This window comes from Plectropomus leopardus, chromosome 7 (assembly GCF_008729295.1).
Source record: "Plectropomus leopardus isolate mb chromosome 7, YSFRI_Pleo_2.0, whole genome shotgun sequence".
Lineage (NCBI taxonomy): Eukaryota > Metazoa > Chordata > Actinopteri > Perciformes > Serranidae > Plectropomus > Plectropomus leopardus.
Genome location: NC_056469.1, coordinates 35426148 through 35443591, shown reverse-complemented (window position 1 = coordinate 35443591; position 17444 = coordinate 35426148). Strand labels below are relative to the sequence as shown.

Sequence of the window (17444 nt, the reverse complement as noted above, 5' to 3'; positions counted from 1 at the left end):
GGTATTTCATGACCGTTCAAACCCTAAGGACCCTGAGGAGGTGTGTTACAGGTGACGGTGTGTGTGACCTCTGACCTCCGTGTGACAGGACCTGCAGGTACGGCTCCAGGACGCTCATGTTGACGTGGTATTCATGTCCGGAGATGCAGAACCTCCTCCAGCGGCGTCCGCTGTCGTCCAACCGGTCCAGCTCCATCAGACCCTCGGACTGCTCCACCGGGCTCCTGGGGACACCCGCGGCCCCGCCCCTCGCCATCCGAGGGAGGTCGTCTGTTCGGAGAGAGGTCAGAGGTCAGAGAGAGGTCAGAGGTCATCCGTCTCTCAGCCTGTCTGTCTGTCTGTCTGTCTGTCTGTCTGTCTGTCTCACCCTCCCACTCCAGCTCGTGGTGGCTGTCTGGCAGCGTTCCCGTCTCGCTGCCTGACGGCGTCTCCAGAGCCTCCAGGTTGATGTCCAGTGACAGCGTCTCATCCGGCGTTGTTGACAGCGCAGCGGCTGAGAAACCATCGTTGCTCGGGTCGTGAGAGTCTCTGCGGCCCAAAGTGAGGCTGAGCGATGGCGCCACCAGGCGCTTCTTTCCCCCGCCCCCGACCGTTCCTGATAGGGCGAGGGTGGTGGGCGGGGCTGAGGGGAGAGCGTGGCGACACAAGATTATATTTGGAATATTTATGTTCCTGTCTCTCACTTCCTGTTCATCTTCATCATTTGGTTCAAAACATAAAACAAAAGTGTTTTCAGGTCACCTGGTCGCTGCCCGCCGCCCGTCGGGCTCTCTGCCTCCTCTGGACTCCCACAATCCTCTGGGAGAGGCCTGAACCAAAAAATGTAAGGGTTAATTTACACATGAAGATCAGTTTTCTGGTTCGTCCTCAGTCTGTAAAAACTGCTGAGCGTAACGTTTGTATAATAAAGTTATAAAATGTTCCTTCATGTGCCGTTATTAAATTAATGAAGACTAAAATAAAAACAGAACTCTCAAAAGTCAAATGGTTATTTTTCACTTTTACTTTTCTACTTTAGTATCAGCTAGGGCGATAAAACTGTAACGATATCAATCACGAAATTTAAATATTAGATGTATAAAATAGAATGTGGATCGAACGCATTGCAGCCATGTTTTGACGGACATCAGGAACAGCCAATGATAATAAGAACAGCGCCGCAGCGAACCAAATGCATGCGACTAAACTTAATTAAAATTATGATAATAACATGATATTTCATTATGATACTGAATCAATAACAGGTTTTTGTAAAGATGATGAGAGCAGTTTGAGAGCAGAACAGATCTGAGCCGAAGGAGGAAACCTTCAGCAACAATCAGTTTTCACCTTTCAGCCACAGAACGTGAGATAAGAAGAACAAACAAAGTGTGCTGGTTTCAATCTGAACGCTCAGTCTCTCTTCATAAAACACTTCAACACATCAATCTGAAACGGCCTCATGTGGTCTCATAAAAATGAAAATAAAAGTACTGAAAGGCTCAGTTAACATACAATCGAACATGTAACCTTCCAGCTGCACAACGTGAGATAAGATCAACAAACAAAGTCTGCTGGTTTCAATCTGAACTATTAAGAAATATATTTATATGAGCAAAGTAAGCAACAATAAATTAAAATAAAATGTCTAAATACAAGTAAGTCGTCTATAAGTTGAAAACTATAGAAACAGTACAAAGAATGCTAAATGGATATGATTGTGTACAGTATGTGCATATTTGTGTTTTAAATACTGCAGTGTGTCTGTTCATTTGTTGTAAAAATAAAAACACTGAAAGGGTGAAATATGATGAATATAGCATAGAAAATGTAACAGTAAATAAGTAAAATATATGTTATTCTTTGAAACAGCGTTAAATCGCAGTGTATGCTTCCTTTGCTATCTGACAGTGAATGTTTGAGTCTTTAACTCTTTCCTGTTCACTTTATGCAGCTGAACTGAGTAAGACGACTGATTTTTACAAACACCTGTGGCACGTCTGTCCGTCCTGAGAGACGGATCCCTCCTCGGTCGCTCTTCCGGAGGTTTCCGTCATTTATCCCCCGTTAACGCCCTCTGAGGCATTACCGAGTTATGATACTGAGAACTGACACTGAACTCTGACCTGGGGAAGCCGTCGTCCTGCCACTCCTCCCTCAGCTCCATGTCCTGGATGTTGGCGTTGGCCGAAGCCTCTACAGGAGCCCTGCAGGGACAAAACAAACATCAGTGAAAATCTGCATGTCTGAGTCAATGACATTAATTATTAGATAAGAAGTGAACAAACAGGTGTGACATCTTAAAGTGGCCAAATACTTCCTCTGAGATCACAATGAGGAGTCTGATCTCTGAAGTAGTATTCAGACACTTTACTGAAGTATAAGTACTACCACAGAGTAAAAGTATTCAAGATGTAAGATAAAGTTTTAGCTCAGATGTTAAAAACACACACTTCAAAACTATCTTATTGGAGAAAATAGTAATAACAACAATAACAATAATCATTTCTGAACTCAAGTAAAAGTTAATGAAAGTACTTGTTATGCACCAGGATGTGCATTTTTACATATTATTGTTAAATTATTAATCAATCAATGAATCATTTTTTAACAGAAATAATAAATAAGTGATGCTTTACGCACAGTCATCTGGATTCATCTGAAACTGTGAAACAACTTCAAGACTTTTTATATGTAAAATGTTTATTTGTAAAGTAGCACAAAGTAAATAACGTGGAGTAAATGTACACGTTAGTGTCCTCTGTTTTACTGCTGTGAGAAAACTCAGGGACGCTCTGAACTGGAACATCTGCTGATTCAACTCAACCAGTAACTCAACCAGTAACTCTTTCACTCACACACACACACACACACACACACACACACACACACACACGTCACAAAAAGCCCCGAATTCCTGAGTTCCACCCGGTTCTCTCTCTGACACCAGACTCCGTTCACTTTTCGATCATTTGAAGCTTCTTCCTGGTTTTCCTGTTGAACTAAAGATGCGGGCAGGTGCCTCTCACCTGTCAGCTCTCGGCAGGTAACACACGTCAGTTCAGCATGCGGCCGAACCGGCGAGCGGCTTCTCATTCCAATAAAATCTGAATCAGAACGGGACTGAACGAACCGGCCTGACTGCTCCGACTCTGATTGTTCAGAGTCACATCTGAGCAGGTGAGGAGGGGCGGAGCTCTTTTGTTCCTCTGTTTGTTGTTACTGAAGCAGAAGGTCAAGACACACCCACCCAGCTACGAACCACACCTGTGTGGACGAGTGTGTGTGTGTGTGTGTGTGTGTGTGTGTGTATGTGTGTGTGTATACAGGTCACACATAAGGAGATCAGGTGTGGGACATCCTTCTCAGGTGTGTGTGTGTGTGTGTGTGTGTGTGGGTGTTAAGTTTCCAGTGTGGTGCCTTCAGGGTCTGACTGTAGAAACCTCAGACTCTCAGCAGGGTTCTGTGTCCTCTGAGCTCTTGCAGGTGTTCTTCTTACCTGTCCATGTGATGGTTCTTCGGCAGGTTCTAGAGGAGGTTCCAGGGTTCTTGCAGGTGTTCAAATAGACTTCCAGTGGTGCTTAAGTGTGAATCAACTCTCCTTAATGCCTTAAAAGTTCTGTACTTTTAAACCTGGACTCTATTTTTTCATGTTTTTGTGTCTTGATGACTAACAGGAACAACATTATTATAAACTAACCATGATTTAAGAGAACATGTATGTAACGGCTCTAAGCACGTTTGCACCGTCAACGTCCATCCACCGAAAGTGTCTGTTTTTGCCACTGACAGGCTCAGATTATTCTGTCTGATGACATAATAGAAAATAGGCAGTCCTCTTTGCTAAAGAGTAAGATCATTTTTGTTTGACTAGAAACATCGCCTTAATTGCAATTGCCAGTTCTACCAGACTCCATTTAAATACACAGCAATTTTAGTGTGAAGAGAGGCAGCAAATATTCACATCACACTGGGTGAATTAAGGGTTAATTTCAACCACATCACAGTTGGTGATTATTGGAACAGAGGAGAGCAGAACCATAGTGGTTGTCTGAGTTTTATTTTGTTATTTTCGACCTTGAATGAAGTGTGTTTTATGATGATAAAATAGGTGTTTTTTAAATGAAGTCTGGTGGGTTTGGGGGGTCTGTTTCTACGTCCACAAAAAGGATCTTACTCGTTTACAAAAAGGTCCGTCTCTGTAGGGATCCTCCGCACGATGCTGCAGGAAAACTTGAGGTTTTCAGTGGCAGAAAGGAGCGTTTTCAGTGGACGTGGACTGAAGGTGCCAAAAGTCCCGAGAGGGTACACTGCAGCTCGAGGATGCAGCCCTCCAGCTCAGGACTGGAACTCTTTTCAAAAATATTCTTGTTTCCGTCACTCAGACGCACAAAAAACAGAAGAAAGGATACACGTTGAAAAATACTGAACTTACACTTTAAGGTGATCCCAGGGTCCTTGAGTCCAACAGTCTTGAGAGGGACGGGTCCACAGATGTGGAGGAAAGTCCAGGTTTTTATGTGGGGCTCAGGAGCTCTTTAGGAAGGGTCTACAGGAGGTTCCAGAGGAGAGACCACAGGGTCTTGAAAAGGAGGCTGAGGAGGCTCCAGGCTTCACAAGTGGGATTTAGAGGTTCTTTGGGAAGTTCCAGGACTTCTTGATGAGGGTCAGTGTTTCTTAGAGATCCCAGGGTCTTTGAAAATGAGTCTAAGCGTTCCTTTAAAAGACCCCAGTGTCCTTGAAAGTGTAAGAGTTCTTTAGGAGGTTCCAGGGATGCTCAAGAAGGTTCCACGTGTCCTGAGAGGGGCATGTAGTTTAGGTCCAGGTTCTTAAGTGGGACTCAGGGGTTCCTAAGGAGTTTCCAGGGTCCTTGAGTGGGGTTCAGAGGTTCTTTAAGAGGGTTCAGGACTTCCTGATGAGAGTCAGTGTTCCTTAAAGAGATCCCAGGGTCTCTGAAAATGTTTTGGGGTTCTTAAGGAGATTCAAGGAGTGCTCATTAAGGTTCCAGGTCCTTTCAGGTTCAGGTTACAAGACAAGAGTCCAGTTTTCCTGAGGGGGGTCCAGAGGAGCTTGAGGAGGCTTGGAAGCTCTTGTAAAAGGTTCCATGGGTGCTGGAAAAGGTTTAGATCCAGGATCCATGAAGTGGATTCTGGTGGAAGCGACCCAGAAACGAGGAGCGCTAAAGTCGGGACTGATTTCCTGATCAGTCTGATTGATCACCTGATCCATCGGTGATCAGACGCAGTTTTAAATAAAGCTGCCTCCCTCTCTTCTTTGAATAAACTTTATTTGTGTTGTCTGAACAAGCGGATCTCGGTTCAGTGTTTATCGTTAAAAGTTCTGTTCTTCTACACTAAAGATGAAACCTTTTCGTGAGTGAAACCAACGAATCAGAGAAATTAAAAATCTCTGTTCAGGTTTGGAGGGGAAACACCGTCTGCGCCGGTCGTCATGGAAACAGCAGTTTTCAGTCTGAGGTGATGAAAGCAGTGTTCAAACAGACGACGCCAGACCAGATTACCGATCCAGGACTCGTCTGAGGAGTCACAGCAGGCCGCTCAGAGCGTCGCGTCAGAAACACTGACACGGCGAGCAGCGAACGCATCACTGCGGCCCCTTCACTGACCGTCAGGAGGAACCAACGCCGGCTCCAAAAACACAGAACTAAACTTCCTCTTTTTACTGGTACAGGAAACACACACACACACACACACACACACACACACACACACACACACACACACTGCGCTGGTTGTGAAACCTGAAGATCTGTTGGTGTTTGAGTTTTAAATATTAAACGTACCTGTTCTCGGCGTACCTGTCCGTGTGCCCGGCGGGGGAGCTCATGATGTCACGGTGATGTCACAGCGTGTTCTGACCACCATGGGTGAGCGTCCGGACGTCTGTGTGTGTGTGTGTGTCTCTGGGGGAGTTCCTGCTCTGACTCAGTGTGACTCGCCCTCTCGCTCGTCTCTCTCTCTCTCGCCGCCCGACAGGTTCAGCTGCATTTCACAGCAGAGCCGCCCTCTGATTGGTCGATGCTCACCTGCTCTGAGCAGACAGGTGAGGTGGCAGGTCAGCTTCACTTTGACTTTATTATTATTAAAAATCAGCTGTGGAGGACATTGGGAGCAGGGGGAAGTGCCCTCAGGGTCCTGCTGCCCGCCTGCTTTAACGTCAGGTTTTTAGAAAAGTCCGGCAGCACAAACACAAACAGGAAACACGAGAAAAACATTTAAACTGAGTTAACGGGACAAACATTTAACTTCAAATCCAACCGTCCACAGAGGCTTCAATTAGTCACTCAAAAGTGTAATTCATACTTAAAAACTGAAGACTTGATTTCTTGCTCTTATCTCTGAATTATAAAGTCAATACATTTTGAGCAGTTTCTTACAATTACGACGTCAATGAAAAGATTATTTATAATTACTGGTACACTAGTATTAGTATTTTTTTTTAAGACGGAAAATATTTACAAAAAAAGCACATAAAATTTTCACCTAAATTACAATTTCAGGTGTCTCAGAATAATAATACATTTTGACATCTCTGATCAAAATTTTGAATCTTGATAAATTAAGTTAAAGCTTTCCATAATCTAGTTTCTTAACCTGAAATAGTAAAAAAGGAATAATATAAAAAAACAAAACATTGACTCTTCCTTCTACAATGAAAGCAAAATCTTTTGAAGATCTACTTTCTAAAATTAACAAAAAATAAGATTTAGCCTCTTTACTTTCTGAACTAAAAAAATCCTTCAAAAATCTACTTAAATTAAAACAAACAAGATAAAATAAGCATTTGACTGTTTACTTTCATAAATTAGACTTACCTTTAAATAAATTACTGTATCATGATATTTACTGTTACCAAAATATTACATAACATAAATAGAAAATACATAAATACATTTAATCAGCAGCAAAAAACCCAAAACACAATAAATGCTTCAGGATTCCTCTGATCTCCTGCAACATCTGCAAAAAGAAATGAATCAACAGGAAGTTCAAAACGTCAAACTTTAATGATTGTCGTTCACTTCGTGTTTAAACAGATTCAGGTCACTCTGGACGAGTTTATCTAACACTGATGATTTTATTTACTAAATCTGTTCCGATAAACAATTTCAAACAGGTTTGAAAGGATCATTAACGTCACAATACTGCCGTCATGTGACGGCGACGGCTGTCACGCACCTTTACGGACAAAAACAGGTCGATACAAACGCAACAGCTGTTGATGTTTGAGGCAACGGGGTCAAAGGTCAGGAGAAGTGTTTAAAGAGGACCTATTGTACTCATTTCCAGGTTCATTCTTGTATTTTGGGTTTTTCCTGAAACATGTTTACATGTTCTAATGTTCACTTTAAAAGCACTTTATTTTCCTTAAATTATGCTGAGTCGCCTGTATTTACCCTCCGTCCGAAATGCTCTGTTTCCGCGCCTGTCTCTTTAAGACCTAACCCTGAAAAGCAAAGTCTGCTCTGATTTGTCAGTGTTTTCGGATTTTGTGCGTCGCTGCATCGTCACCAAAGCCGCTGAACGACATAAACAGAGAAAAGCTTTATTTTTTTTTTTTACTGCGAATGATCACCAATAAAAGCATCAGCGACATGTTCCCTGATGTTAGCACGCAGCTACATTTAGCGTGTAGATAGCATGTTGTAAACACGTGTAGCGTGACCGAAGCAGATGAGCGTGTAAAGAAATCAGTCGTGAGCAGAAAAACCTAAGGGTCGACAGATTATCGAATTTAACAATTATCTGTATCAGCATTTTATTTTAATGATTGCCTATAAAAATGTATTTATTAAAGAATCAAAGAACGTATCAGCATGGGAGGAACTTTTACTTTGTAAAATCTCAGGGAGCTATTTTTATTTATTTATTTTTTATTTAAATTTTCACCTGACTTTAAAAAAAAAAAAGAAGCTGTATATGATGTTGAACATTTTGACTAAACGTTTCCTAAAGGCGTTCAAACAAAGTTTGTGTTGGAGTTTGTTAAATTTTAATTCTAAATATTATATATATTGTAAATGCATATTGGTTCCAAATATCTGTTTTCGGCCTCATTAACTCATTTAACTTCATTAGTATCGGTATCTGAAACACCAAAATCAGCCAAACCCTAAAAAATCTGTTAATGGCTGAGATTTTACTCTCACACAAGTTTACCTCATTATTTGAAACTTTGGCCCGTTTCGTACGACACTGCTGAGTTATATTTAGGTCAAAAAAATTAGGAAAAGTATTTTTCCCTTTGAAGGCTGCGAGCTGCTGCAGCGCCTGCAGGCAACAGATCAGCTGAAAAAACCCGCGGACAGAAAAAACGGTCATTTGAAGAAAAAAAAAACTCCTTTTGTTCCTCTTGTCACTTCCTGTTGCTGCATCCTGCCTGTTTCACAATAAAATCCCTCCAATGGTTCAGGGTCTCTTGCCTAAAACACTTATTGTGAAACTCCAACAGGAAGTGTTTGATTAAAGTGAAATCAGCATTTGTCCGTTAGGTAAGGTTAGGGTTAAAATGGTTTCTGCCTGAGAGCCCTGAAGGCCAACTTGTACCGTGTGCGTGAAATCACAGTGATCACATGACCACAGGCAGGTAAAGGTGTGACGAACTCTCTATCAGTCGAACCGTTTAATCAGTTTTAAAACACGACCACCGGGCGAAGTGACTGACGGAAAGGTGTGACGTCACTCCTGATAACAGTGACGCCTGTGACATCACCGCAGCCAGGTGATGTCACAGGCGTCCACCAGGTCACTGTGACATCACTGCCAGGCGCGGTTACACCGATGAACACGTAACAGACTTCCCACCTGTGCCGCCTCCACACTGAGGTGTAGAAGAAGAAACACTTTTGATTTGTTCTTTAGTCCACCGTGTTTGTGTGTTCAAAAACGAAACGCTGAATAAATACTGAGTCTCGAAACGACACAACAAAGCCGATTAAACGTAAACGTGTGAATCAAATACTGTTCTGTGGAGAGAAAAAACAAACTTTCTAAACTTTATTTAAACACTATTTCATCAGCTGCTCCTCATTAATAAGGTCTCAATTAGCTGAGAGAAAAATTAACTTTTGCTACTGCAACTATTCTGAAGAACAATTCATGATTTCAGATATTTTTCAAACTAAGAAAAGTTTGATTAAATGTGAGAATTAGCAGTTCTTTTAGTTCATTAAAACTAAATAATATTTTTGGTTATTTAACATTTCAGTGAACAGAATTTCTGTGTGTTTGGCATTTTTCACCGTTTTCTGACGATTAATCAATTAATCGAGAAAATGATCAACTGAGCTCTGATGATAATAATAAAATAATAATAATAATATCAAAAATAACCATAATAATAGTTAGCTACAGCACCATCACATAAGATGTCACTTTTTACACTGAAAACACATTTAAATCATAAATTTCAGATCCAAACAAGTTCGGTGTAAATGCGCGACGTCCTTAATGTATTTGCATTTTATTTTGAAGGCTAAAGGAAGTTGTTCCAGATGTTTTCAGTTCTCTGAATGTTCCAGATGTTGTTGACGGTGTGTTTGAGTCGGTCCGTTAAATCAGACGTCAGACTGGACGTGTTGACGTCGTCCGTGTGTTTAATCTGTGAGTATAAACTCCTTAGAGATGTTTGTGATGTCGTCTCTGCGGTACCTTCATCATCCGAGAGACGGACAGACAGGCGTCCCGATGATGGACGGGTGACAGCGGACAGGTCAGAGGTCAGAGGTCATGCTGCTGAACTTCTCTTCCAGCGCCTGAGCGCTGATGTGCGGCAGGCCGTCGTCCAGAGGACAGCCCTCCACCAGACTGTTCATCGGGGTCGGAGGGACCCGAGAATCGTCCTCCTCCTCCTCCTCCATGTCTCCCAGGCGACTGTCTCCAAGGCAACCGTCTCTGTCCCGCTCCTTCAGGAAGTCTTTAACAATGGGGAGGAGCTTCTTACGAGACGCCAGCGTGTTCCCTTTAGAAAAGCACAAAGAGAGGATAATTAAACGCTTAAAGTCGTCTCTTCTTACATATTTTACTTTATTATAGAAACAATCTGATATTTTATTATATTATTATTTTAGACGCTATGTTGTTATTAACCGACACCAAACGAGACGTCGCACCTTAAATTCTGTTTCAATGTTTCAAGGAAACATGTTAGAGATGGAAACAAAACACCATTTTCAGATCGAACGTGCACCTGGCTGCAGCTGTAAAAGGGGGAGGAGTTTACCTTGCTGATAGGCTGTGATATGTGGATGGGGGCTGCTGATTGGACAGAGGTTGAGGGCGGGGTTACTGGCCTGTTCCAGGTAGAGGCTCACCTGGGGAGGGAAGACACCTGAGCTGTCATGGAAACTCATCGTGATATAAGATAACGTCACAGACGGAGCACTTCTGTAGAATCAGCAGCTGCAGATGCCTCCGGGTCTGTGAACGCCGCGTTACGACGGTGCTGACGACTCCTCCGGGACACAAACAATACCCACCCAGTCTATTTCTACTGGACACGGAAAGCAGCCGCATCAAGTCATGCAGCAGTGCATCCAGTCAATATTCAAAATAAAATGCCTTGCACGGACTCGGGATCATGTTTCACTCGACTAAAACTGAACATCAACAGTCTCGTTCTCCGTCCATCAGCACGCCGTTTCCTGTCCAGCAGGAGCATTAATGCACAAAAACACAGTTAAAATCTCCTACATATCTAAGCCTATCTTCAGTCATAACTGTAAGAAACTGAATTATTATTACTGAATTTTAATTATTCATCTGTATAATTAATAGAATGTGTTTAACTAAAACAGACAAATCTTCAATCTATTCCATGTTTAACGTAATGTTTTATTATTCTGATCTGTACAATTATCAAGATGAGCATGTTTTTTTTCACTGAAACACGGACAAAATTCGTTAATTTTCTCCGTTCATGGCTGGACTGCAGACCGCAGCACAACAAAGACTAAAAACATCAACAAACAGAAAAGGAAAGCGTTTATAAATGCAGACGAGTCGGAAAAGTGACCACAAAATCACTGGAAAATGACGAAATAAGCATGATCTCAGCAAGTCTGCGGCCTGCAGCCGGCAGGAGGCTTCACTTCTAAAACGCTCATGGATGTAGTATATAGAGCCGCGTGGAGGACGAAGCATAACAGCGCCGCAGACGTAATGCCGACGACACTCTGCTGGTGCAATGGAGGCATGAGCATCTGAGGAGGACGCAGCAGAGCCGGTACTCTGCGGTGTGTACCTGTTTCCTGCAGGTGGCGCTGTGGCTGTACACAGCGAGTTCTCTGATTGGCTCTTTGCTCTCGGTGAAGGAGATGGTCATCAGCAGCAGGAGGTCGTATCCAAATTTCAGACAGAAATCTGAGAGCTCTGCCTCCAACTCCGCCCCCTGCAGGAAGTCCTGACACACACACAGTAACACACACTTTACTGTGACTGTAGTACTGTGTGGTGCAGAGTAGTACAGTTCGTAGTTATAGAATATATTACAATGTGTAGTACAGACCGACCTGCAGAGTGATGTAGAGAACAGAGATGGCGACATTCAAACTTCCTGAAACAGCTTTCATGTCCTTCAACAACATCTGCTCAGTGTTGAGACCTGAGGAAAAAATACTGAAAATAAAACTACAAACGCTAAAATACAGCTGTACAAAGATGATGTACTGCAGTAAATAACTCAAGCACAGTTTCCTAACTCACCTGAGACGTCAAACTTGGCGTTCTGCAGCATCTGGAAGAGAGCGCCCCTCGGTGGCAGAGCGGGGAAACGAGACTCCAACTCTGCAGCGACCTCGCTGTCTTTAGGAGTCACTTTACCTGCTGCAGGAGCCATGTTGACACAGTCCAACACCACCGCCGCTACACACCGAGATACACACAGTTACACACCGAGATACACACAGTTACACACCGAGATACACACCGAGATACACACAGAGATACACACAGTTACACACCGAGATACACACCGAGATACACAGTGAGACACACAGAGATACACACCGAGATACACACAGAGATACACACAGTTACACATAGAGATACACACAGTTACACACAGAGATACACACCGAGATACACACAGTGAGACACAGAGATACACACAGTGAGACACACAGAGATACACACAGAGATACACACAGTGAGACACACAGAGATACACACAGTGAGACACACAGAGATACACACAGAGATACACACAGTGAGACACACAGAGATACACACAGAGATACACACAGTGAGACACACAGAGATACACACAGAGATACACACCGAGATACACACAGTGAGACACAGAGATACACACAGTGAGACACACAGAGATACACACAGAGATACACACAGTGAGACACACAGAGATACACACAGAGATACACACAGAGATACACACAGTTACACATAGAGATACACACAGTTACACACAGAGATACACACCGAGATACACACAGTGAGACACAGAGATACACACAGTGAGACACACAGAGATACACACAGAGATACACACAGTGAGACACACAGAGATACACACAGTGAGACACACAGAGATACACACCGAAATACACACAGTGAGACACACAGAGATACACACAGAGATACATACAGAGATACACACAGAGATACACACAGTGAGACACACAGAGGTACACACAGAGATACATACAGAGATACACACAGAGATACACACAGTGAGACACACAAAGATACACACAGAGATACACACAGTGAGACACACAGAGATACACACAGAGATACACACAGTGAGACACACAGAGATACACACAGATACATATTAACACACACAGTATATACACACTATGGACCTGTTCAGGTGTTTTGAGGAGGTATTCAGGTGCTGTGAGGAGGTGCTCAGGTGCTATGAGGAGGTGTTCAGGTGCTGTGAGGAGGTGCTCAGGTGCTATGAGGAGGTGTTCAGGTGCTGTGAGGAGGTGCTCAGGTGTTATGAGGAGGTGCTCAGGTGCTATGAGGAGGTGCTCAGGTGCTATGAGGAGGTGCTCAGGTGCTATGAGGAGGTGTTCAGGTGTTATGAGGAGGTGTTCAGGTGTTTACCGTAGAGCAGTTGAGCGATCTGTTGGTCCAGGATCTCCGGAGCTTTCTGGATGATGCATTCTGTTACCAAGGTCGTGCAGGATCCCACCATCTCCACGGTAACAGGACAGGAGGGGGAGGGCTGTCTCTCCAGCAGGTGATGGTCGATCACCTGCACCACCGCCCCCTCCAGGTCGCTGTCTGAACTGCAGGACAGACACAGGCTGATGAGACAGGTGTGCTCACTCACCTGAGGAACCACACTGTGAGCAATCATGTTGTGGCCAGTAGAGCGCTGATATTCAACTTACGTCCACCGAGCCAAATCCGGCCACCGATAGCATACCGAGTGGAGCCATTTTCTAATTCACCATAAAAATAAAGTGATTCACACTGGGAACGGTTTTTGTACATTTGGTCTCCATAAGGTGCCAGAGTGCCCTAACCCTCCTGAAAAAGTCCAAAAATCCCAGAAATGTCCTAAAATCCTAAAAAAGCCCTAAAATCCCGGAAACCTCCTAAAATCCTAGAGAAGACCTAAAATCAACAAAATGTCCTCAAATCCTAGAAACATCCTAAAATCTACAAAATACAATCTTAGAAATGTCCTACAATCCTGAAAAAGCCTAAATCCTCAAAACATCCTAAATCCTAGAAATGTCCTAAAATCTGCAAAATGTCCTAAAATCCAAGAAACATCTTAAAATCCTGCTTATCCGTGCGGAGAGAGACAGTTTGTAAAACTGCTCCAGTCGAACACGTAGACATTTCCGTGCTGGAGCAGGCTGTCGCCCATTTCGGCGATGCATTCTGGTGTAAATAATTCATCCAAAGTCTTATTAAACCTGAAACTAACACAAAGTTGTCTGCAGAAGTCTAAAGAAGTCCCCTTTCACCTCTGCAAATGTGTTTCAGCGCTGTGGCTGTCAAACACTCAGCTGTTCGACAGTCAAAGCTCTTCACTGCATTTGGTTCTCTGCAGCACTATTCTTACTATCATTGACTAATTGTGATGTCTGTCAAAACATGGCTGGAACGCGTTCTATCTAAGTTCTATCGACAATGTCTCATGTTTTAATTGAGAAAAAGTTATTTCCCGGTTGATATCGTTATCGTTTTATCGCCCAGCCCTACCCCCAGTCAGAGCAAGTTGAGTTTCCAGTACTGGAGGCTCCTCGACTGGCTGAGCAGCCGTTGTGTCTACCTGTCAGGTGTCATGGTTACCTGGGAAGGACGTTGTGGTCTACCAGTGTCAGCCGCAGGCGGCCGGCTCTGTGAAGCGCTTTTAGATCCAGCTGGTCTCTGAACAGCAGGAGGTCTGGAGACAGAGCGACCTGTCTCAGCAGGAAGACGTTGTCTGAACGCAGCACCAGGTCTGACTGGCGGATGTTCAGCAGCGGGAGAACGAGCATCTCACTGTGAACGGTCTGAGAGAGAGAGAGGCTCAGGTACACATCCACTCTGAGGTCACACACCTGAACTGACGGGTCGGACACTCACCTTGGACAGGAAGTAGGCGTAGGTCAGAGCGCACACCATCGAGTCCACGTCACAGGCTTCGTTCCCCAAAACCACATGGACCCCAGAACCAGCCTGATCCAGGTCCTCCTGGATTTTATTTTATTTTTTTAAAAACATTGTATCAGCCAATATAAACTGAGGTTCTGAGAGACAGAAGCTCATCGGGGCATTAATAATACTATAAAACATGACTTTAAACAAACAGTACTACAAAAATCATGAATAAATAAACAATTAAGACACAAAAGTGGGAGCTGAGGCTGTATCACGAGGTTAACTCCTGAAGAGAGCACATTTGTCTCCAAATGTCTTGTGAAGACGTTTTTGTGCACTAAACATCTGATGATCAAACGATTAATCGAGAAAATAAACAACAGATTACCGACATAAACGTTATAATCGCTATATAAAAATGGTAATGACCATGCCTACATTATTCTTATTATTATTGTTGTTGTTGTTTTTATTATTATTAATATTATCCGTTTTAAAGTTCAAATATGTTGTTTTTTTTAATTACATGTTGTTCTCTGACCGGAAGTTTATTTTGAAAGGATGTCATGCTAACTGATGCTAATGCTAACTGACAAAACATTACAGAGCTGAGCAGTGTGTGTGTGTGTGTGTGTGTGTGTGTGTGTGTGTGTGTGTATGTGTGTCTGTGTGTGTGTGTGTGTGTGTGTGTATTTCTGTCTATGTGTGTGTGTGTGTGTGTGTGTGTGTGTGTGTGTGTGTCTGTGTGTGTGTGTGTGTGTGTGTGTGTGTGTGTGTGTGTGTTACCTTCACGGCTCGGCGGCAGCTCGACAGAAACTCCTCCATCTTTCTGTTAGCCGTTAGCTGCTAGCTGTGACCGTCAGTTTACCCGCTAGCTGCTCCTCTAACCGGTTAACGGATTCGGTAAACGGTGACAGCCGGCTGACCGAGCAGCGTGCTGTTAGTCACACACACATACACACACACACACACACGCGTCACCGTTAGCTGTTAACGCATGACTGTCGGTAACGTGCTGGGTAAAAGGTCAGGAGGCCTTCAGGGTGCGGGGGAAACGTGGGAAATCCGAGCTTCTCTCTGCGCGTGACTGTGAGCAGAAGATAAACTGATTGGTTGATGTTTGATGTTTGCAGGTGAGGAGAGGACAGATGCGCGCTTCAGACATTTCTAACAAAAAAGAAAACAGACGCATACTCACTGTACATCACATTAAATCAGTCACACGCTGTAGATAATCAACCACCGCTGTAGATTATAATTTAAAACACTTTAACGTAATCTGTCACTGTCAACATAAATCTACACGCTGCTGTATGTAAAGAGTGAAGACATTTAAATATGCACCTGCACATGTACATAATCATATGCATTCAGCATTCTTTGTGCTATTTGTGTAATTTACAACTTAGAGACGATTTGTATATAGACATTTAATTTTAATTTACTGCTGGTCATTGATGCCATATATAGATATTCATATATATTAAATAATATATGTAGGCTACACACACACACACACACACACACATATAATCTTAAGCACTTTCCTTACTCAATTAAAATTAATATTCTAATCAATTAACAGTTATTTGAAAACAACGTACAAATTTTGCTTTTTTAAAAACAATACACAAAGCGTTTTTTCCTCAACCAGAGCTCACAGATACATACTGCATATACTTTGAAAGCACTGCGTAGTCTATCAATTGATTGATGATATTTCCTGTTCATGTACAAAATGACAATAAATTAATTTTAGATGAATTGCTATCATCTCATAAGCGTCATGTCTTTTTTGTGTGAGTTTAGTTGACAAAAGCAACAAAAAAAACCTGAGTTAAAATCTTTGTATGTGTACATTTACGTGGCCAGTAAAGCTCATTTTGAACTTGGGTTGCAACTGTATGAGATTTTCATTAATGATAACTATCTCAGAAGGTAAAATGTTTAAACAGTATGATAGTGTATGTAATCGTATTATGGAATGGTTGTTATTATTATTCTCATCATCATCATTATTATAATAAATATAATTAATATCAAAATAAATGATGTCTTGGTTGAATAAACACTCTGTTGCTTTATTTAAATCATGAGAACATTTTTTAATGTGAGAAAGTGCAAAACTCTTCCTTTTGAAAAAAACTAACATAAAGCTGAGATTCTCTGTCTGGCTGCATTTTTCCAATAACATAGATGAACATAAATGTTCACGGTTTGATAACCGTCAGTTTTTCAAACCACCTGCAAACCTTAAAACCTGCAAACTGCTTTAACCGTATTCTGAAGATTACACAACATACATCTTTTCTTTAACATATGACAGAGTACCAGGATTAAGAAATTAAAATAAAAATCAAATATTTATAAATAAAGTGAATTTTATAAGATGAAGTAATATTTGTACGTACATTAATAAGAACCTTTTTATTTTTTTAGAATTAAAGTCAACTACACATAAAACTAAAAAGCAACACATTTTTTCTCATAATGCTATTTTTTTTTTTTTTATCTCAAAACATTATGCCTTTTAGTGTTTAGGGGAAAAAAAACATCGGATATTTTTAAAATAAAGTGTATTAACACTGAGAGGCTGCAGGCTGCATGAATCTGAACCACAGGACCAACTGTGAAAAAAAGTCGCATTTCCTTTAGTGTTTGAAGGCAGCACCACCCTCTGCAGGAATTCTGGGTAATGAAGTTTCTCATATTCTTGCCGCGTGTGTGTGTGTGTGTGTGTGTGTGTGTGTGTGTGTGTGTGTGTGTGTGTGTGTGTGTGTGTGTGTGTGTGCGTGCGTGCGTGCGTGTGTGTGAGTGAGATTACCAACAGCTGTTGGAGTTTCAGATGTCTTTTATTTAGATATTTTTCAGTAATTTGGG

At 42.3% G+C, this 17444-nt stretch overlaps 2 protein-coding genes across 2 annotated transcripts in view; both read right to left on the bottom strand.

Annotated features, from left to right (window-relative positions):
- bnipl (BCL2 interacting protein like) overlaps positions 1-6108 on the bottom strand; it is a 10220-nt gene extending 4112 nt beyond the window's left edge. The window contains exons 1-5 of the mRNA XM_042490099.1: positions 5783-6108; positions 2106-2186; positions 742-809; positions 368-622; positions 76-270 (exon numbers count right to left, since the gene is read on the bottom strand). Coding sequence (XP_042346033.1) covers positions 76-270; positions 368-622; positions 742-809; positions 2106-2186; positions 5783-5826 — 643 coding nt within the window. The 5' untranslated portion in view covers positions 5827-6108. The remainder of the gene's footprint in view (positions 1-75; positions 271-367; positions 623-741; positions 810-2105; positions 2187-5782) is intronic.
- A 3266-nt stretch (positions 6109-9374) lies between these two features.
- prune (prune exopolyphosphatase) lies at positions 9375-15583 on the bottom strand. Its single transcript, XM_042490812.1, has 9 exons — positions 15351-15583; positions 14550-14657; positions 14274-14476; positions 13071-13255; positions 11703-11861; positions 11510-11601; positions 11242-11400; positions 10222-10312; positions 9375-9960 (listed from the first exon to the last, which is right to left on the bottom strand). Exons 1-9 carry the CDS (start codon positions 15387-15389, stop codon positions 9713-9715), a joined length of 1284 nt encoding a protein of 427 aa, XP_042346746.1. The 5' UTR covers positions 15390-15583; the 3' UTR covers positions 9375-9712.
- Between the last annotated feature and the right edge of the window lie 1861 nt (positions 15584-17444).

Coding starts and splice junctions, on each gene's coding strand:
- prune (XM_042490812.1), bottom strand. CDS start 15,389: ATGGAGGAGTTTCTGTCGAGCTGCCGCCGAGCCGTGAAG. Junction 13,256..14,273: donor GACCACAACGTCCTTCCCAG/GTAACCATGACA, acceptor TCTGTCCTGCAG/TTCAGACAGCGACCTGGAGG. Junction 11,401..11,509: donor TTCTCTACATCACTCTGCAG/GTCGGTCTGTAC, acceptor TGTGTGTGTCAG/GACTTCCTGCAGGGGGCGGA.